We start from the raw sequence: 22,772 nt of genomic DNA, 5'->3' as shown, positions 1-22,772 counted from the left end.
TTTTCTTTTCTGCATTTGTTTGAAAGAAATAAGCCTCTCTTTGTCAGACTTTTTTTAAAGTGCGCATTTTTATCCACACACAGCTGCATCTGTAAACTTATGGCCTCCAAGACTCGTGTCGTAGTAACCAGCAAGTTGGAGCATCTCAAACGTGCAGACAAAATCCTTCTGCTGCACAATGGAGATTGTTACTTCTATGGCACCTTTTCAGAGCTGCAGGCCAAGCGTCCAGACTTCAGCTCCATGCTTCTTGGTCTTGAGGCTTATGACAACGTCAATGCTGAGCGGCGTGGATCCATTCTCACAGAAACTCTTCGCAGGGTTTCAGTTGATGAAACCGCTGGTTTCCGTGGCTCAGAGCAAATTCGTCAGTCCTTCCGACATGCACCAGCTCAAAGCCATCCTCTAGGTGATGGCTACCCTGAAAAACGCAAGCAGTCACTCATCCTTAATCCTCTGGCAGCTGCCCGCAAGTTCTCCTTCATTGGGAATTCTCAACAAACTGGAAACACAACAGTGGAAGACAGGTCTGATGAACTCCCAGAGAGAAGATTCTCTGTAGTGCCTGAAGATGAACAAATAGAGGAGGCACTTCCGAGGAGTAACCTGTACCATGATGAGTTTCAGCATCTTAGCGGACAGCGGCGCCAGTCTGTCTTGGAGTTCATCACCAGCGCTCGGGGCCAAGAGCGCAGAGAGCAGATGCAGTCATCTTTCAGGAAAAAGCTCTCCATCACACCGCAGTACAGTCTTGCATCAGACCTGGACATTTACTCCCGCCGCCTGTCCAAGGACAGTGTCTATGACATTAGTGAAGATGTGGATGAAGAAGACATGGAGGTAAGGCTTTTTAACATATTATCCTGTTATGTCTCTGAAAATGATTATGTAAAAATCTGCTTTCAGCCTTATTTTAAAAATATTTTCACAAACTGTGCCAAAATCAAGAAATTATTGTTAAGTGAGTCACATGGTTAAAATTCATCTATCCTGTTTCTTGACAGCAATGCTTTGCGGATGAACGTGACAAAAATGTCTTTGAAACTACCTCATGGAACACTTACCTACGCTACGTAAACACCAACAGGAACTTAGTCTACGTCCTCATTTTCATCTTCATTGTCTCTGTCATTGAGGTAAAAATCACAGATTTTGGGTTTTTGTGTTATTGTGTGAATTTAATTAACAGCATTTTGTTTTCTTTTCACAAATAGGTTGCTGGCTCTGTCCTCGGTATTTTTCTTATTACTGAGTAAGTCTCATGTTTCATGTTGCTTAAAAGAGAAAATGCAGATTCTTCTCTTTGTCTTTGGATAGTCAGCTAGTGTGTTCTGAGCTTTCGGATCATGTTAACTGTAAATACTATTTAAAGTGATGTTATTTATGTTAACATCACTTTAAATAGTATTTACAGACCTTACTATAAATCACTGGTTTTCCACTGGCTCCCAATCTATAGCCAGGTGGCCAAAATAATTAGTTGTAAATCATAAAATTGAGTACTATGGTTAAAAGTACATTTACACAAATGGGGCCCATGTATACGGTAAATGGACTGATTCTTATATAGTGCTTTTCTACTCTCCTGAGGCACTTAACATGCCACATTCACACAAGGACTCTTTTCTATGCTGTTTTTTAAGTTACTAACTAACATTGACACATATTCATGCTTTGATGGCTGCATCAGAGAGAACCTGGGGCTAGTAGTCTTGCCCAAGGATATTTGGCATGCAGACAGGCAGGGATTGAACCACCAGCCTTCCGGTCAGAAGATGACCTGCTCTACCACCTGTGCTACAGCCACCCAATGTATGGTGACAAAACAAGCAGATTGTGTCCATTGCTCCTTCCAGCATCATCAAATAGGAACTTCGAATGAATTTATCAGAGATGTCCAAGGCTTATAGGGGTGGTCCTTGGACGATTTCCTTCGCTGTGCACATTCACATGCTAACAAGTAGGGGACACATGCATGGCTGTTGCGCTGTAGTGTGTTGGCTTGTAGAAATAAAAAACTAGCACATAGACATCCACATGGATCAGAAGTTCACCCTCTGATCAAATCCAAGTCAAATGGCTCTAAGTGAATTTGTGTTTAGGTCTTGTATTTCTTTTCACTTTTCTTATATTTCATTGGCGACTGATTTTAAATGTGACAGTAGGTTTAAATGTACTTATTTTTTGTGTTTTATTTGTTTACTTAATTGTTTATTTGTTACATGTTAATTACTAGACAAAGAGAAAGCCGTCCATCTTTAGGTTACAGTGAGGGGACAATGAATTAGCTCTGCACATGTCAAATGAGTTGAAAAAAGTACTAAAAGTGTAATTTTCTCTATCATGAGCTGATTTAACTGCTGCTTTATTTAATCGTGTAAATGAGAGTAACCAAAAGTGAACAATAAAAATATCTGTTTATTAATATCAGTAATTTACATTTAGAGGTCACAATTATGCAGAAATCAATAAAGGTAAATTTGTGATCTATTCTATAATGAAGAATTGCTCCATGTAATATTCATTATACATTCCTCACATCCAACAGGGAGATCTGGAGGGACGCCGCCAATCCTTCATCGCCCAACTATATTGATGAGCAGCACCCCAATGCATCGTCGCCGCCTGGCCATCTCGGTGTTATTATGACACCCACCAGTGCTTATTACATCATCTACATCTTTGTAGCCCATGCGGACAGTATTCTGGCCCTGGGATTCTTCAGGGGTCTCCCTTTAGTGCATACATTACTGACTGTGTCCAAAAGACTGCATGAACAGATGCTTAGCTCTGTGCTGCGAGCCCCCATGTCTGTGCTCAACACGATAAAAACAGGTGCTTTGCTTTTTTACTTTTTGAGTAAAACAGATTTTTACTGGTTAATGGCCTAGATGATGTCACTAAATAAATGAATGATAGTACAGAATCCCTATAGAACAAAATCTGATTATCAATGCTGATTACTAATGTCTTCCTTTCGCTGACACTTTCGCTGTCCTCTTTCAGCCAGGATCGTGAACAGGTTCACCAAGGACATGGCCATCATAGATGACATGCTGCCATTGGTGCTTTTTGACCTCATACAGGTATTTATCCAATACAGTGGAGGATGATGCATAGTTTTTGAAACTGCAAAAAGTGACTAAAAACTACTGTGACAAATATTCCCTCTTTCTTCATTGTAAATTGATTAATGGGGTGCAATCATAAGCAGAATAAGTAAATAAATGACTATTCAGTTTCCTCAATTTATCCTTTAACTTTTTGAATCTTGCCCTGGAGAAATTGGACAATGTTTTTTTTAATCCTCTGTAAAGGTTTTACAAACATATTATAATAAAAACCAAAGCAAATGTACTAAAAACAAAATTTAAAACATGCAGTGAAAAAAGGGACAGGGAAACTGAAAGCATCTTTTTTTAAAGCCAGAAATACCAAATAATAATAAGTCTGCTCATATCTGTTATTAACATATTTTCCCAACACCAGGTGTCATTAATCGTCACCGGTGCCATCTTCACTGTGTCCATCATAGAGCCATACATCTTCATCGCTGCTCTCCCATTGGCTTTTATCTATGTTTTCCTCAGGAAGTACTTTCTACGAACTGGACAGCAACTTAAAGTCCTTGAGGCTGAAGGTGAGCATTGGAGAGTTGTTGGCCATTAGAGGTAACAGTGCAATGTCAAAAAATGTATTGAATTTCACAGCTCGTTGTCATGATGGATAGGTTTTAGTGACTCCAGCAGTAAACGTAAAATGTAGAAGGGGGGAAAAAATGAAATTTGCTGTAGTTTAATAATACGTTTAGATATCTTTCGAGATAAATTGTCTAAATAACCTATGTAAGAAAAGAGGCTAGAAAAAATGAGAAAAAACGTTACTTCTTCGTAAAGCATAATGGTATTATTTAAATAGTTCTTACTGCTTTGTATGTGATGTATTATTAGGCATATGTCTGGGTGTTGTTCTTTAGCTCTGGCTCATGCAGACTTTAATCCTGAAGATGAGTTTTTATTTTCTTTTTGAGGGGAGGGAAAATGGGCTCAGAAAAGAGTAGAGTAATGAAAGTGAGTAGTGAAATATATCAGTAAAAGTGAGAACATAATAGGAAAACCAATACTGAGAACAGAGGAAGAGGGATGCTTCCTCTGAGAAGGAACCACAGTCAGTGGGCAAAGCTGGCAGATGGTTTAGGGGCCAAAAGTCACTGAAACATGAAAACATGAGAGAGGAAGGGTTGAATCAGAGGACAGGGTGTCTCAGAAAGAGAGGAACAGTTTTCTTCCAGTATTGAGACTTGGATAACGTTCATATTTGGTTGTTTTCCTTTGAGCTCTTTAAGACATCAGAAAAGATTTTTGGCTTTTGGCTTTAAAAAACAAGCCTACCTGCTAAATAATCAAAGTATTTATATTAGTGAAGATTTTCAAAGCAGTGTAATTTTAATCATTTATAATCATTACAGTCTCGTGGGGCTTACAGAGGTCAAATCTACAGGAGTCTGTCTTTATTTACTACACTTTCTCTCAAAGTCAGATGCTTGTAATAAATTGCTTATAACAGAGAAATCTGTTTGTTGTCTTCATATTACAGTACAGTACATTTTCATCATGTACTGTGTTGCTAGTGGCGGCTGTCCATCTTTAGCTTCAGTTTAATGCACAGATGAACAGTAGATATTGTGTCATCAACAACCTCATTAAGTGCTCTTAAGTGAAAGTCACTTTCAAAACTTCTATGTAATAGAAATGTAATGGGTTTAAAATATTTACAATTAGTATCTAATATAGAGACTTACAATACAACATGATACATATAAATTCATTTTAGTTTAGTGGTCATAAGTTGAAGAACTGCACTGTTGCAAAAGGCCGACAAAGCAGAAGAAAGGTACAGTCAGAGGATGAGGAAGCTGCTGACGAAGTTGCCGCTCTGTTTTTTGGGCCTCTCTGCTCTGCCCTCGATTCTGTCAGTGAATATGTGTTTCAGTGATGACGCCGAGATGTTTCCGGAGCTGCTGAGAGCTCGCTGGGGTCAGAGAAATGAGCTGAGCTGGGATTTCCTCTAACCCCATCCTGGTGTTTTACCCACTGGATTCACAGGGACAAATTACAGTGGAAATTATGCTCTGTTTATATTAGTCAGACATGGCCATTGAATTTTAATCTTGAAGAAATTATTGTGACCATAAAGACATAAGATGTGCAAATAAAGTGACTTCAACTTTAGAGAAGGGGTTGCTGCTAAAGTATAATTTTTCCAGGTTGATTCTTGTTTAATGAATTTATATGTATTGTAGTTTTCTAGTTCAGAAGTGTTACCTAACTAAAAGGTACCAAATAGTGAAATTAAATGACCTTTTAGAGTATTTAGTTAGCAGTTTTTTTTATTTGTCAGTCTGATATTTGATATGTAATGCAGGGATTGTTTTTCAAAGTAAGCGCTTATACATTAAGAGTTTTAAAGTCTTTTCTTTTTTCTTTTCTTGCAGCGCGTACCCCGATCTTCTCTCATCTCATCCTCTCACTAAAGGGTTTATGGACAATTCGGGCATTTGAGCGCCAGACCTACTTTGAGACACTTTTCCACAAGGCTTTGAACACTCACACGGCCGCCTGGTTCCACTACCTGTCTGTTCTGCGGTGGTTTCTCTTCCGCTGTGACATGCTCTTCACCGTGTTCTTTACTGCTGCTGCCTTCATCGCAACAGGAAGCAACAGTGAGTGTGACTGCGTGTGGACAATAAACTTTATATAAAAGAGAGAGAGCCACCATGACCTCAACTAATGTTTATGGACTCCACATTTTGAAGTGTCAATATTTAGACAAAAGTGTTCAGAGCTAACATAACAGTCAAACAAGCTTGGTTAGCAATTTGTATCTATAAACTGTGAGGGAGCAAAGCTAAGACATAGGTGCCTGATAACTAGAAGCTGTGCACCAAATTGTAAGACTTAAAAACATAAAAGTAAATCCCTGCCAGTACTAGTTGTTAAGAAGGGGAAAAACAGCACTAGTGTGAAACGCAGGCATTTTTATGGCTAAAGTTTCGGAGTTTCAGCCTGGGAATGTGTCAGGATGGACCTGCTTTTGGAACCAGCCTCAAGTGGCAAGTCAGTGAACTGCATTCGAAGGGGATTGCCTGTTTGTTGCCTCTGGGTGTTGTTAGTGAAGCTGTGTTTGTGGTGATGTACAATAGATTTCATGATTAATAACATACGTGAAGTTTATCTTAAATATTTTGGCTTTTTCACACCTGAAAGTCCAGTCAAGGTTCATATTTTTGTTGCAGCGTTTACATTTTTTCTGACAGCTTTTTTATTTGTATTTATGTTATTTTATTTTTTTGAAGTAATTGGTTTGAAAGCTGCCAGAAAAAATATTTAAATGAATCCTAAATTACATTTCAGTTTCATTCATAATAAGTCCATAATAATAAGTTGAACCTGTTTCTAAACCTTTGTGGTCTACTCAGATCAAACACGAGGTGTAGTTTCACCTTGAGTCAACAATATGGATGCAGCTTCTTCAGTGTTTTTGGAAATCCACACGGCATACCACACCAGGGCTACCACCAGAATCAAGTTGCAGTTAACATCATTTCAGAAGTTACCAGGAAGTTTTGCAGTTCTCGTCACTGTTGTCAAAGGACTGTTTTTCTTTTGGTATCTCCTCTATAAAAGTGAATCTTTTGCATCTGACTGCCCACAAACAGTGACAATTAACCTGTTTTCCATTTCTGATAGTCAGTGTCAAATCACTTTGACTTTGACCATTTTGCTGAAGGATGACTGGTGACTGGATGAATTCATCTGTGACAAATGTCAAAGCTTTAGAGAATATTTTTGTGATTAGATTGTGGCCAGTTGATATCTTTAGATGATTATAATCAAAGGAGCTGGTGAATTTGAACAACCAAATGACAAGAGATCATAAAGTCAGTTTGCAATGGAGACATTACAGAATATGAGAATAATCATTGTGATTAAATGATGATTAGAAATTGAATTGTGTTGCAAGAACATTTTGAAAATTCCCACATGTTGGTTAGTAAGCACTTTGATATGCCTACTGAGCCTAACAAGGACAAAACCCCAGTATTATCTGTAGTTTGCAGTGCGTAGAGTTAGATGATGATAAGAAGAGAACAGTTTGCCTGTGAAAAGTCATCAGAACTGCTCAAATGCCCAAGGATAAAATGTCTTGTACAAAAAGGAGGCAAGTGTTTTCTTGGTGAATTGGAATGCAGGTATACACACACAAACCCATGGGTTGTTGCGTCATAGGATCAGTTTATATTGAGAGCACATTAATGGGTCATTACACAGCTCATTAGTTTCCAATGGACCCAGTAGCAGCGCTCCAATACCTGAATGTGGGTCTGACATCAGAGAGAGCAGTTTTGATTGGACACTACTGATGCGTGTGTGTGTGTGTGTGTGTGTGTGTGTGTGCCCATGTGTGTTTTTGTACAGGGGACAAACCAGGAGAGATTGGCATCATTGTGGCCCTGGCTGTGCTTATCTGTGGGATTTTCCAATGGGCTGTCATCACCAGCATCGCTGTAGATGGGATGGTATGTCACACACACACACACACACACACACACACACACACACACACACACACACACACACACACACACACACACACAAACAAACCTATCGTCATTTACAAATTAGGAATAAGCTTTGACTTCCTACTAAATACCAAACAGCCAATGGCCAGTTATGAGTTTTCTATGTTAGTATTTTCCTTCTTCTACTTCCCTTCATCCCAGCTGGTTTACTTCTGTTAATAGGAAGATTTCCCTCACTGTTGTCAAGTTCTTGCTCAATATACATTGTTGGAAGGTTAGAATTCTGTAGTATCTAAATTTTGTGTGGTCTTTGCCTTACAGTATAACATGTCTCATGGGCACTATTGCTATTCTTTTGGTACTAAAATGATGACTGATTACAATAGCATGGTTTATGCACTTTTCCCTTTGGGAACTGAATCCCACCTTTGCAGAATATAACCTCACCACCTCAGACACACTGTGCCTCATTTTCTTCAACAAGATGCTTTTCAGTCACTGGTGACCTGTAGCTACTGTTTGTAAGAGGTTTAGATCTCATTGTTGAGATAAAAGCAATTGGCCAATAAATTCACAGCTTGTAGGTTAGTGAGACACTAGATGGTGACACTGCATTCTTAGTGAAGAAGGGTTTTTCCTCACCCAAGATGCTTCTTACTCAAATAGAGAAAAGCATATCTCAGATGGGTATGGTGTTTAATAGTCATGGCTCCTTATACTATATGTCAGTTTGTTTACACCATCAAAAAGGCAGTCAGCAGCAGATTAAAGATGGTAATGGCCATTTTTGTTCTGTGTAACAGCACTTTGTTGACTTACCATGGCTTACCAATATTGAAGGATACTGCAGGGTGTTAAGATCAAAGAAAGAAAGAGCAGACTGAACTGCCTGTACTTCAGCTTTTATTTGCTCTTTTTTAAGACTTAAGTTTGTGCCCATCCATCAGTTTTTTTCCTCCCACATTGTTGTTAGTGAATCTTACAGAGCTTATCACAGTGTAGGACATTCTGTTCAGTATGCACACAGGTTCTCAATATGGTGGTAGTGATGTGTGTTTGGGAGAAGTTAGATCTGTTCAGTCCAGTATGAATTGTGTTTGTGTGTGTGACTGCCTCTGAATTATATTTTCAGTGATACTAAAATAGCCATTAAAGTAACTTCCGATAAGCACATTTTCATTGCATTTTAAGAAAAAAGTTTATCTGTAGAATGTCAACTTCTCTACAGCTAAAAAGATAAGGAAATGGGATGCAAGGAAGCATCCCTTTTTTTTACTTTTTACATGTGGGGGGTGTGGCAGCAATCTTCCACTCCAGCTTATTAATCATCCAAAGACCCAGACAGCGTTTCACTTCTTTTGAAAGCCTGATGCTTGGCCTTGTCCACCCTGGCTTGAAGACTTAAAAACCAGTTTTTTTAGTTATCTATTATCCACCTGGTGGACAATAGAAAACCAGACAATAGTTATCTGTTGACAATAGACAACAGAGTTCTTCAGAGACGATCTGATTTTTTTTTTACTCTTTTTCCGATTTAGTGTTCAGTTCAGATAAAACCATTATTGTGGGTGATTTTAACATGTAGATATTGAAAACATCAACAGAATATTTAATCTATTTTTAGACTCAATTGGCTTCTCTCAAAATGTAAAAGAACCCACCCATGACTTTAATCACACTCTGGATCTTGTTTTGACACGGCAAAGAAACTGAACACTTAAGTATTCACCAAAACCCTCTTTTGTCTGGTCATTTCATATAATAATAACATTACAATTACAATAATGGGTTACACAGCACTGGGGAATACATTTCGTCACAGTAGATGTCTTTCAGAAAATGCTGTTAATTTTAAGGATATCATTCCTCCAGTATTATCTTCTTCAATGCCATGTGCAAACACAGTGCAGAGCAGCTGCATGAACTGATTCTTGTTAATAGTTTTCTATCTTCATCAGGTATGACTCTGGATATTGTGGCTCATCTGACAAAGAAAGCCTCAAATCAGTACTTGACTCTCTGGTAAAACTCCCAAACATGAGCAAGCAGATAACTCATAAGCTGGAGAGAAAATGGCATCTCACTATTTAGAAGATCTTCATTTAGCTTTGAAAAATTGTTTGTTGCTTTATAAAACAGCTCTCCACAAAGCTAGAACATCTTACTATTCATCACTGATTGAAGGAAATAAGAACAACCCTTGGCTTCTCTCCAGCACTGTAGCCAGGCTTCTCGTGATGCTCTTAGTGTTTCTTTTTCACTCACCTTTTTTTTTTTAACTCTCTCTTCTCACTTTTTTCACCACACACCATAAATCATGAGTTATTATTAATCTCTGGCTCTCTTCTATAGCAAGTCTTTGCCCTGTTTTCTTCCCCTAACCCCCAACCAGTTGTAACAGATGGCCCCTCCCTGAGCCTGGTTCTGCTGGAGGTTTCTTCTTGTTAAAAGGAAGTTTTTCCTTCCCACTGTCGCCAGAGAGCTTGCTCATAGTGGGTCATATGATTGTTGGGGTTTTCTCTGTTTTCTCTATTATTGTACGGTCTTTACCTTACAATATAAAGCAGTATGAGGTAACTGTTGTTGTGATTTGGCGCTATATAAAAACAACTGAAACAAATTGAACAAATTGAAACAAACATTCTGTATCTCTTCTTCTTCTTAGATGCGTTCAGTGAATCGGGTATTCAAATTCATCGACCTACCATCAGAAGATCCTCGGTTAGGGAAATCTAAAGGAGGTGGCAGAGGCCTTGATATCATCATCGACAACCCCCATGCACGTGACTGCTGGCCTAACCGTGGCCAGCTGGACGTCCGGGGCCTCACAGTGAAATACACAGAGGCTGGGCGTGCCATCCTCAACAATATCTCCTTCTCTGTGGAGGGGGGACAAAGCGTAAGTCCTTAGTGATTGGTAGAGACTGCCTGTGGAACTTGGCAGGAGAAAGCATGGTACCTCTGCCTAATTAGGTTTACCAAACAAAAGAATAATTCCCCCCAAGCGATAAAGCAATTCAAGTGCCATAGTTAGGTCACAGAAAGGTTGTGAACAATGTACTAGCCAGCCACAGGAATGTGTCACAGGGATGGTTACACGTGAACACATTTCTGGTTTGTTGTTTTCAGCTAATGTTGTGTAAACAATTTTTTATATTAACACTGAATCTAATTGCTATGCTAAATGGGTTTGTTGGAGTTCTGTTAAACTCTTTTCAGTATTTCTCTGAACCAAACCAGGAGACAAAGTTATGAGCTAAGATGGAGATTAAAACAGACTTCAGAAAAGTGTATGTGGACTGAACTGGAAACACTATTCCAAGTGGAAGTGTTGCTCTGTGCCTATAGATAGGCAACTGTTTGCTAACAAACTGACAAAGAGTGATAATATCACAGTTGTGTTTATAGCTTTTTCCTTTCCTCCCTAAGTGGCCAAGAACTGTGCATATAGCTTCAAGTTGCAAATTAGAAGAATCTGGGCAGGGAATCAAATTTTTGTGCTCATTTATTAATTTTCAAATGAGCAAAATGTTATTTCTCTCTAGAGCTACAATAAGGCTATGAACCTGGCCCAACAATAACACAGACATAACAATCTACTAATGACTAAGTAAGCACGGCCCTGAGTGAGTGTAGGTTATGACATCATGGCATGATGGCATTATGACACATGCTTAAAATTAAAGTGGTTTATGATTTTGACAAGTGGTCATATAGCTTTCAGTAGAAAAGAGAAGACATGCAATATCTGACCACTCGCACCTCTGCTCTCCACCATTGGTTTTGTCAGTAATTATAGTCAGTATGACTTTGTCATAATGAATCAGAGCACAGTAAATATCGGCACTATAGTTTCGTGCCATTAGACGCTCAATAGCTTCACAACAAATGTGCTAATTGTTGCTGCACAAGGAAGAAAGAAGAGAGGGCTTTTAGACCATCTAGACCACAAACTCTTCCCCTCCAAAGATTTAAAAACCCTCCATCAAAAGAAACATCAGCCCTTTTGTGTAGCTCATAGATGGAGGGAGCTATTTCAGTGTTTCAAATTATTATTAACTATTTCAAATTAAAATTTCAATTAAATGGAGTAATGGAGAGAAGGATAACAAAAATTTAAGTAAGAACAATAGATCCCTTTTTGTAAGGTGCGAACAGCTTTTAGTGGTGCTTCTGAAGAAACTGATGTTAGTACGACGCCAGCTAAACTAAAGAGAAACGAAAGAGGCACTTGGAAAGCAAACATCCCTTCTGAGAGAAACTTATCCTATTTCATGTTCTGTGTGAATGGAAATAAGGTAAATGCTGATATGTCTTATTGCAGGACATAAGTAAACTGACACAGTAGCCAATATACACACAATTGCTGGTGACAGAGAAGTGCATGGTCCATGCAAATTAAAAAGTGCTGTCATCTATATTACAATAAAAAGGATGAGCATTCAGACACAAGGTCAATGAACCCGTTCAACATGCCCTCATGTTGAACAGGTTCATTAATTGTATTACATAACAGAAAAGCTGGATATGAGCATTTAACATGAAAATGTTATGACTGTGTGCAGGTTGGTCTGCTGGGTCGAACAGGTTCAGGGAAGAGCACCCTGCTGTCTGCTCTGCTGCGTCTCACCTCCACAGAAGGAGACATTTCTATTGATGGTGTTTCCTGGAACTCTGTCTCATTGCAAGCATGGAGGAAGGCCTTCGGTGTGGTGCCACAGGTATATCTATGAGTGATTACCTTCTGATATTTAATGCAGTTTCAGACAGTTACCCCACCATCTCTTATCTGGGTCTAAAAACGGTCAAAGCCAGTGGTTCCCAAACTGCTAGGCCCCCATTTGTTTTACAAGAAAAATGTTGCCCCAGAGTACGAGAACCCAAGGAGGACCACTAGAGGGGCAACCGTGCCACCCTCCTGGGAAGAGCTGAGGAGAGCCCCAGACGAGGGGTCACCCAGCAGCCACGGAGCAGAGGCCAGAGGGGGCTGCAGTGGCGTACCCGCGGACTCTGCTGGCAGCCAGCTGTACCAGAGAGGACCGAGCCCCAGGCCTCTGGGCCTGGGGCCCCCCACCCCACGGAAGGAGCCCAGCTGGGCCCTTCATCTGACGTTTCAAAGCATATGGCACTTGACCACACTTGACCAGACACTCACGGATGAGCCCCTCCCCCAGGACTAGCTCCAGGGTTGGGCAGAAATAACCCCAATCGTGCCGATCTACTATGGTGCATAGTTTTTTTTTTCCTCCATAAGGTCGTAGTGAGTCTCACTGAGTCTGGCTCTTCATGTAGAACAAATTTGCTCTGGGACACCTGTCAGGGGAAAATTATATATGTACAGTACTTAGCTCCTAGAGTCACTAACACACACAAATCCCTCCGCCATGATAAGGTGGCAATTCATGGAGGAGTTTCAGTCATTCTGGTTAAATAACTACAGAAAAATTGCTGTAATCTAGTTATTATTCTCACGAAGAATACATTTTAAAAAAATCTTATACATACTAGATTTAAAACGATTATTTATTTTAAGTTTATTTTGAAACTTAAGTCATTATTCTTGGATGTTACAAGATATATTTTTAATCCAGTCTGTTGAGATTTAACTGTTTAAGTCTCTGGTCTTTCTTGAACAGAAAGTCTTTATCCTGACTGGAACTTTCCGGATGAACCTGGACCCACATGGAAATTACAGCGACACAGAATTGTGGAAGGTGGCTGAGGAGGTGAGGAGAATGCGGTGTTTTCTTTGTCTCGTAATTTAGTTATAATTCCAGGGCTCGCAAAATCGCTAGCCCGACGTCCCGGAGCTAGCGATTTTTCCAGTCGGGCTACCAGAATCTATCCCTGCCCTGCCCGTCGGGCTATCATAGGAAGGAAAAATATATGTCAATGCTTTTGCATTCTTTCGGAAATGTAGCTGGGTAAATATGTCATTGGCATCGGTGAACCACTGTCAATATGTGACTAGGGCTGCTCAATTAATCGAATTTTAATCTAAATTACGATCTGGGCTTTCAACGATCATTAAAAATGACTGAGCCGATTATTAGCACCTCCCTCGTGCTTTACTCTCGCGCTGCTCCGTGTGGCAAATCGAGCGCACCTCTCTGCGTTTCGAACACGCGGCACAACAATTAAGAGGAGCTAACAGAGGGAAGCTCGGAAGCAGAGGTTATTTGGAGAGGAGAGTGACTGCCGTTGGCTGAAAAGAGAGGTTAAAAAACCCTTCAGTGGTGTGGAAACATTATGGGTTCGCGGAGTCAGACGTGGATCAAGTAGACATAGTGTGTAAACTTTGGTGTCGTAGCTGCACCACAGAGCGACATGGCAAAGTTCACTAAACATAGATGTTTACATTTTATTTTTTATATTGCAAACATTTGCACTGTTATCAGTATTTGCACACTATTTTATACTATTTTTGACAATCTTTAAAGCCATTATTCAATACATTGTTATTGATAAATAAATATCATCAAATAATCGAGATCTCAATTTCAGTGAAAATAATCGTGATTATCATTTTTGCCATAATCGAGCAGCCCTATATGTGACATATTGAAATCGCATTTGAATTTGCGCTTGTTTTTTGCTTTCACTTTGCAATCGCGCGAACTGTGTATAGAGAGCGACAGTACTGATTGGTGAGTGACGATAATTTGCGCACCAATTCCTCTGACATCGTCTTATCAATCGTTAGTTTACTATCAAACATGACAAGTGAAATCTCCCGCAGGAAGCTTAAACATGTGAGAGGTTGATCGCGCAGAGAATCGCTCAGTGTTATGTGAGTGCGTGTGTAAAGGCAGCAGGATATATATTTTAGTTCTGCTGAGCCAAATAAGACCGGTCAGGGTGAAGAAGTGACAGCCAAAGAAAAGCTTACCACAAAACGGAAAAGTTATGACAAATCAGACTATAAGGCAAAAAGAAAGTGCAGCTTTATGGTTTCATGGACAAAAGAATTTCTGTGGCTGGAATATGACAAGCTAAACAACCAGGGGTGCACATAAGAGGTCCGCAGGTGCGCATTCGCTGTCAAAATAAAATACGCGCACAAGATAAGAAGTTGCAACGCGTGTTTGCGTCCATAAGATTTTCTGGAGGAGGACAGACATTTGTTTAGAACTCTTAAAGATGTCGAAGAAGCTCCTTTAAGCAATTACTTTGGTGTTCCTCCACCTCCAAAGAATGTCAGAAGGAGTCCGAACTGCAAAAGAAGCGCGTATTCTAGGAAAAGTGGTTGCAGGAGGTGAGCTGGCTTTAAACAAATGATGAACGCACAGAGATTTGGTGCAGAATGTGCCATAAATATCCCACTCTAGCGGACAAAAACAGTGCCTTTTATATGGACGCAAACGCGCGTTGCAACTTCTTATCTGGTGCGCGTCTTTTATTGTGACAGCGAATGCGCACATGCGGACCACTTATGTGCACCCGTGTAAATAACATAATGTTCTGCCGGGTGTGTTGTTGGTTTCCCTCGATTTCTGAGTTGACAAGTGCCTTTGTTACTGGGACCAGTAATTTTAAGAAAGGCCCCCATTAGAACCCATGGGAAATGCAAGAAATGGATTATTGCTCAGTCTGCAAATAACATACTAAAAATCAACCTGAAAAATCTGTTAAGGACAGCCTACTATGTTGCAAAGAGTGAACTACCACTGGCAAAATTTAGCAGTCTTTGCAAACTTCAAAAAGCAAATGTCCTAGATCTTGGTTCCACTTGCCTCTTACCCGTGACTCCAGTGGAAATTTCAAATTCAGGATCTGACACAGACTGATTCCTGTTGTACAGTTCTTACAAGTTCATAGAAATTTCTGTTCAATTACAACCAAGTATTTGAGTTGATGATTGTAATTTTTATACAATATTGTAATTTGTGTTTCAACAATTTTTTGATTAATGTTTTGTTTCCGTTACAATATTATACTTTAAAGTATAATATTGTAACGGAAACAAAACAGGAAACAAAACATAAAAAAAATTGCTCCCTTTTTTATTCGGGCTACTTAAATTTATTTTGGGCTACCAAAACTGAAGAGTCCCTGCCCGAAGGGCTACCAGGGATTTTGAAATTTTGCGAGCCCTGGATTGGTAAATCAGCCTTGTTTTGATTCAATTAGAGATAATAAAGCTCATGTTTTGGAGTTAGACACAATCTTACATGCCCTCTTTGAGTTTTCCCCTCATGCTAGGAATAAATATGGGAAATAAGCCATAGAAGATTAAATATTTTGCCACATAGGATGGAATTATTGCACTGTCTGCATAGGACAGTGATGTTGGTAAAATTACTGCCATGCAGTTTTACCACCATTTCAACATTGATGTCATGAAGTTTACACTAATATTTTAAAATGATAAAAATGAGGTAAAGATAATATGGAACTTCGGACTTTCAGTAAAAGTGAACTCTGTCTTGTGTGCCCTCAGGTGGGTCTGAAGTCTGTGATTGAGCAGTTCCCAGACAAGCTAGACTTTCAGCTGGAGTATGGAGGCAGCGTGCTGTGCAATGGACACAAACAGCTGGTTTGTCTTGCCCGTTCCATCCTCAGTAGAGCCCGTATCCTGCTGCTGGATGAGCCATCTGCCTACCTTGACCCTATGTGAGTATTAAACACTGTGTACTCAATAATCAACATATATAAATCACATTTGATTTAAAAATATCACTAGACCAGTATACGGGGCTTACATGTGCTGTTAAATGGTCACTAGAGTGGTACTTTTATAATACCTTTCTACTCAATTGAGCACTCAATGTGCTTTCTACTGCAAGTCTCATTCATCCCATCACACAGCACTTTTATGTATGTGCAGTGTTTTCTAACTGCTGCAAACACAAAGCGATCGATCAGTTAACCTTCTGATTGGTAGATGAGATGCTCCACCACCTGAGCGATAACCGTCCACAATGATTTAAACAATGAGATCAGTCTCTATGCAAGTAATCCCTTGGATCTAAAAGCTCTTGCTTCAGACTGCTCTATATGCCGAATTATGGGCATTTTTTCTACTTTTAGATCTGTATGATTTGAATCATAAGGTATATCTTTAATATGACCCACCCAGTCTGCTTTTCAGACTTTTTATTTGTTAGGGGCCACCAATCAGAAGAAAGTTGGCTTAAAGGAGAAGGAGGTGAAGGAGGCTTGTTTCAGTCAGTCGATGAACTGAGTAGCTACACAAAGACCCAGAAGAACTGTGACTGATTCAAAGCTTCTTCGGTAGAATCCAAGGAAAAAATAGCATTACAAGCTCACGGCTGGATTTGTTTTATTCCACTTAAACAAATAGTCCCATTGAGACTCAGTGTCTGATTTACAAGAGAGACCTGTTTCAGACAAACATATCAAAATCACAACAATAAAAGAAAAAATAAAATAGCTGAAGTTAGCTCAAAGGTATTAGCTAGCAATCATATTTCCCAAAACTTAGTTTCAGACTTTTTTTTTTGGTCTTTAGGTGACATTAGAAGTGGGCTTGTGTCAGGAAGGGTCTCCAGTCTAAAACTCTGCCGAAGCAAACATGCAGAGTTACCTGCTGTTATGACCCCATGTGACAAAGGAGCGGCCACAAGTAGCTTTCATTAGAAGTGACTAGAAAATGTTGTGTCTATGAAGTTCCTTTGCTAACACATGCTTAAACACAGCTGCCTCCTGAAAGAGTTTGTATATTGTTTGTGGCGTTCTCCCTGTTAAAGCCAAGCAGTAAGGTGAAGTCACATTGCAACGGCAGTCATGCAAATCCAGCATGTGTGGTGTTCCTGTCACTGCATATGGTGACAATCCAGATTGCTTACAGTAATTTAAGCCTAATGTATGTGTGTGTGTAACCATATGTGCAGGATGGTGGAGTAGGGGGGGTCATGGTAGTAAATGAAGCTTATAATGAGCAGTCTAGCTTAATGCTCTGCAGAATTTGCCTGAGGTTAAACTAATGCAATAGCAGTGAAGGAAAAGCCTTTGATAACAGTAATGATTGTGTGTGTGTGTGTGTGTGTGTGTGTGTGTGTGTGTGCGTGTGTGTGTGTGTGTGTGTGTGTGAACAGAACACTGAAGGTCCTGAGGAAGACACTGAAACAGGCGTTTTCAGGCTGCACCGTCATCATGTCAGAACACAGGGTGGATCCACTGACGGACTGTCAGTCATTCCTGGTAAGTTCTGGTCTAAGTTTATTTCTGAGTTGCTCTCATATGTTTGGAGAAGTTTGTGAAACTCAAGTAGAGCACTGTAAGTTGGTCATCTATCAACACTCCCTCATGCTGTGGGTCTTGAAAGTGCTGGGTTGTTTGCATGTTTGCAATGCTAACAAATAGTGTTGCCTTAATGGGAAGGTCAAAACTTCCTTACAGGGGACAAGAAGTATTATTTGCAGGATAATAACCCTCCACATAAACTACTTTTTCCATACGTGAGTTTTCAAAATAAACAAATATATATAAATGCAGCATTTATTTATTTTTTTTTACATTTCTGGTGAGTTGGCATATTTTACAGAAAAAAAGAACATTTTGATGAACAACAAAATGAAGCAGCCTCTCCTTCCTCTCTCCCTCCTGTTCAGATGATTGAAGGCAGCTCCATGAAAACATACGACTCCATTCAGAAGCTCATGAATGAGAAGAGTCACCTCAAACAGGCCATGAGCACAGCCGATCGGCTCCGCCTCTTCCCAACGCTTCACCGCCTTAACTCCAACAAGAGGCCGACGCCACAGACCGCCAAGATCTCCTCACTGCCAGAGGAAGCAGAAGATGAAGTCCATGACACGAGACTCTAACTGGCCAGCTGCAAACACACATGCGCATACTCACCTGCAGGGACAAACAAACGGCTGTTTGAAGACCAATGATTTGGGGTTAATTTCTGAAGCAAGATTGACGAGGCCATAATGACAGAATCTGAATCAGTTTGGACAACTCAGGCATATTATTTTACTCACTAGTAGGAGAATTCAATTTACACTGAATCAAAAATTATTGAAATAGTGAAATGTGTCTTACAAAAATTGAAGCCACATTTTTCATAGCCAAACATAGCTGCTGAGATCCACTTCACTGTCACAAAGTAAAACCAGGATTATGAAGCTTTGCACACATTAAAAAAAAAAAGAAGCTATGTCCTAAATTACTTAAACAGTCCAGCTACCTACTATTTTATTAACCTTTTACCAAAGGTGTGACTGGAGCCTATCCCAACGAACATAGGGCAAAAGGCAGGGTAAGCAATAATAAGTAAGTAAAGTTTATTACAGAGAGCTTTTCACAAAGAAGCAGTCACAAAGTGCTGTATCACAAAGCAGAGTAAAACCTGCCACTCTGGACAAGTTATTACTCCATCACAAGGCTAACACAGAGACAGTGAACCACACACTCACATCTAAAACCAGTATAGTCATGAGCTAACCTAACAAGAATGTCTTTGGACTGTGGGAAAGAACCGGAAGATGCTGAGGAACCCAAAGAACATGCAAACTCAACACAAAAAGAGGAGCCAGCAAGGAGGTGAGGTGATGTGTTAACCACTGTACCACTGTGTCGCCCCCATCTCAGAATAGGCATGTTTAAAAGTTGCCTGACCATGACTGAGTGTGCACAGTGCAAAATATGAAGGATGAGAGTACAGATGCAAAACTTCTAGTTGCAGGTGTCTGAAACATTAGAATAACACAAATGCAAATTTAGGAGTACTATTTTTTATTTTTTTATTTTTTAAAGAATATGTGTGCAATGGTAAATTCTGCCACTAAATTAAAGGAAAATCAGTGTGTGTGTGTGTGTGTGTGTGTGTGTGTGTGTGTGTGTGTGTGTGTGTGTGTGTGTGTGTGTGTGTGTGTGTGTGTGTGTGTGTGTGTGTGTGTGAATGAAAGGCTTCACAAGCACACTGCATGGAAGATAAAGAAGAGTATGGAAAGGGACCAGCTAAATAGAGGAAGAATCGTATGACTTACACAGAGCTGACATGTAAACAAAGCACATCATAGCATGCACCAGAGTCCGGGTTCAGTCTGACTAAGTGGACACTGTTATTTAGCTCATTAAAGAGCTCCGGCAGGTTTGAGTGATGAACAAACAGTACATGAGCTCTTTGAGTTCAGACGGTTCTCACAGATGTTCTCTTCTGCACTTGCTTTGAAAAAAAGGGAAAGAAATCCATACTTTTTGTCATTTTGCATTTTTATTGGTTTCAGTTGAGGTTTGTTTTTTTTGTTTTTTTTTGAAAAGCATTTTGGCTAACAGCCAGCTCATTTTCACTGGAGTACCTCAGACTGAACGTCTAATAACAGCCACTGTAGAAGTCTGACTTTTTAGATGCATTTTGAATGAGTGTGGAGCATGTAACTCCCGATAGCCAAGCAGTTAGCAAGAGTGAGACAATACACTCCACTCCAGACTGGAATAATTTGAACAAGCCAAATTGAACGTAACTGTTGATATTAGCAAATGTTATTCAATAGTTTTGAAGAATCAAATTATAACCATACTATAATTCATTATAAGTTCCTCATTAATGTGGTGAAGCTGCTGTTAGAACTGCTCTGAGCTTTTGCAGCACTCACACAGGCACTCCAAAGGCACACTGATGTATCCTCGACCAGCATGTTGGTGCTGGGGTGAGGCCTCCAGGCCACCTCATAGCCTCCCCAAGAAAGACAAAGCATCCCATCACACTGTAAAACCTGCCTAGGAATGGCTCAAGACGCACAAGTCTGAATGTCAAAGTGTCTGGTGCAAAGGGTTCCCAGCAGTTCGTTTGATTTTAATGACATGCTCGTTGGCTTTTACTTTTTATTTATTGTGGCTGTATGTGCCAAACTAGGAGATCAAGAGCAATAACAGCAGCTCATTAAATTAGACTTCTGCAGTGGCTTCATGTGTCTTTTTGGATTTTTCTTTTAAATAAAGCAAATAGTCCCAAATTCCTTCTGTCTATAGTCAGTCAGTCTGACCCTGAAGTAACTTAACTGACGTCCACAAAACAGTGACGCTGCTGGCTGACGCTAATAGTTTGTGATGACTCTGATACCCTTATTTTTCTATGTGTATGCACTTTAGAGACACCCTGAGGTACTCATCAGCTTTCACAGCAAGGAAACATTCACACAATTAAAAACTCTGCACTTTCATGTCAAATCCTCAATGAAAAGTAGAATGATGATATTTGAAAACAATTATCTTTAATTTCTCAGCCGCTATTGTTTTATGATTTATGGAGAGAAGCTGGTAATTTGTCCAAAGTAAAAAAAAAAAAATGTGAGAGAAACTTTTTAAGCGCTACTGCTGTACAAATGCAAAGCATTTCGGTTTTCTTTGTTTATCAATTCTCACAATTTCTCAGTTCTTCGCTCTAGACTTGTCTAACATTCATCCTATTTTGAATTATAATTTTGTAAAGCACCACTGCAGTAAATGAAGGTACCTTGAAGAAATGCCTCAATATGTTAACTGACATTTTTTTTAACATTGTAAATTAAGAACAAAACTGTTTCTTACTCATAGGAAATGGGCAGAGATGTCCAGAAATGTATAAATGTATTTGTCAATCAACTATATTTCCAGTAAAACTAAAGATTTTGAGAATTCAGATGTGGTCGTGTTCTTTTTCTTAGATGTTTGTATGGAAAACATTTTCATTTTTGGATCTTACATCCTTTAAAAAAACACCAAATGTAAATCTGTATATATATACAAACATTACACCCATATAATTTAAAGGAAATGAGCTATGGGTCATTTTCAATGCTTAGACCTTACTAGGGTGGCTTTGTGTAATTCACAGTTCAGTTGACCTTGCCTCCTTCTCCCTTTCACATTCTTTTAATTGGTGCATATTCTTAGCTCATTATTTTAATTGTATTGTTTGACATGTAGCTATGTTTAATATGAACATAGCCCTTCCTCTAACCCAATTCTTAGTTAATGTTACACCCCTGAAATTTTAATGTGATTAGTCAAATATTCCATACAAACCTTTAGGATTACCTTTTGTGTTACAACGCTGTCTAAAGACAGTTTTGTATCTTACAGAATTCTTATCTGGCATTAAAGGTAAAATTCTTGTTTTGAAAAAGTTTTAAAAATTCCAGAATGACCTGAAGCGTACAGTGGTAGTGAAGGTATGGTGGAAATACTGGGAGACTGATGTATGGTTATGTACAGTTATGTGTGTGTGTGAGTCAAACAAATAGTTTCTTTTTTAAATTTCTGTTTATAGTAACTGATTGCATTTATATTATTACATTCATTGAGTTCACTTCTTGAATGCAGCTGAATTAGGTTGTTGCCCCTTGGCTGGGCGGCCTTGGCTACCCACTGGCTCTGGTTCTCTAGTGCTCCTGCCCCTTTGGTTGTGGGAGCTCCGTCCGAGGCCTCTTTCTTCCCTCTGCTCGTGTGGATGCAAGGTTGTCATAGAGATTACTGAGTTTGGTGTGCTCCTCATGGCATAACAAAGCCTTCAGAACATGATTCAGCTAAAACTGTATACTTTTTTTTTACAACGGCAATAAAGAATTGAGGAGACATGTCCAAAAATTTCTCATTATATTGCTGAGTTATTGACTAAAGCTGAACTGTCCTGGTATTAACCATGGACCATATAAAAGATGGACGCAGCTCCAAAGTCCTGTTTTCCAACTTCTGGATGAGTCATCTTTGTTTTGAAACTATGTGATTAGAAAGAGAAACCACAAACTAAATGGTTAAAAACTTGTCAATTACATGTGGTTAGCTAATGTTTTCTGGATAACCCAGATTTACAAACATACACAGAAGATTTAAAAACTATAAACCACACAGAAATTTCACTAAATGTGACTTTGTGAATACATATATATAGTAGTAGTAGTAGTTTTCAAACATTTACTAGTACTCATCACCTTGTAAATAGCCCAACAACTATAAGGACAGTGTAATAAATAAACATAAGTAAATGATTAATAGCCAGGAGAGGTGTTAAAATATTAAATATTCAGAATAATATAATTTTTTTTTAAAAACACTTGATACTTGAGATTAAAATGTCACAATTCACCATATTTTATGACATGGTTGGTCAACTCTTTTTAAGTCTTTTGACTCAGGAGTGTGCCAGTTTTAAAAAATGCAGATTAAAAAACAAACAAACCAACAATAACAAGAAAAAACAAAAACAAATAAAAAACGAGAAAGGCTGACGGGGGTT

General features: G+C 39.2%; 1 protein-coding gene across 1 annotated transcript in view; it reads left to right on the top strand.

Moving 5' to 3' along the window:
- The window catches only part of cftr (CF transmembrane conductance regulator), a 42,620-nt gene extending 23,436 nt beyond the window's left edge, over positions 1-19,184 (top strand). Inside the window, exons 14-28 of the mRNA XM_063480930.1 lie at positions 84-840; positions 1,005-1,136; positions 1,215-1,233; positions 1,501-1,507; positions 2,561-2,835; positions 3,007-3,086; positions 3,490-3,640; positions 5,495-5,722; positions 7,479-7,579; positions 10,248-10,481; positions 12,148-12,303; positions 13,219-13,308; positions 16,023-16,195; positions 17,641-17,746; positions 18,157-19,184. Of these exons, the coding sequence (XP_063337000.1) occupies positions 84-840; positions 1,005-1,136; positions 1,215-1,233; positions 1,501-1,507; positions 2,561-2,835; positions 3,007-3,086; positions 3,490-3,640; positions 5,495-5,722; positions 7,479-7,579; positions 10,248-10,481; positions 12,148-12,303; positions 13,219-13,308; positions 16,023-16,195; positions 17,641-17,746; positions 18,157-18,372 (2,725 nt within the window). The 3' untranslated portion in view covers positions 18,373-19,184. The remainder of the gene's footprint in view (positions 1-83; positions 841-1,004; positions 1,137-1,214; positions 1,234-1,500; positions 1,508-2,560; positions 2,836-3,006; positions 3,087-3,489; positions 3,641-5,494; positions 5,723-7,478; positions 7,580-10,247; positions 10,482-12,147; positions 12,304-13,218; positions 13,309-16,022; positions 16,196-17,640; positions 17,747-18,156) is intronic.
- Positions 19,185-22,772: the final 3,588 nt, after the last annotated feature.

This window comes from Pelmatolapia mariae, linkage group LG7 (genome assembly GCF_036321145.2).
Source record: "Pelmatolapia mariae isolate MD_Pm_ZW linkage group LG7, Pm_UMD_F_2, whole genome shotgun sequence".
In the NCBI taxonomy this organism is placed as follows: Eukaryota; Metazoa; Chordata; class Actinopteri; order Cichliformes; family Cichlidae; genus Pelmatolapia; species Pelmatolapia mariae.
This window is presented reverse-complemented; position numbering and strand designations above follow the sequence as displayed.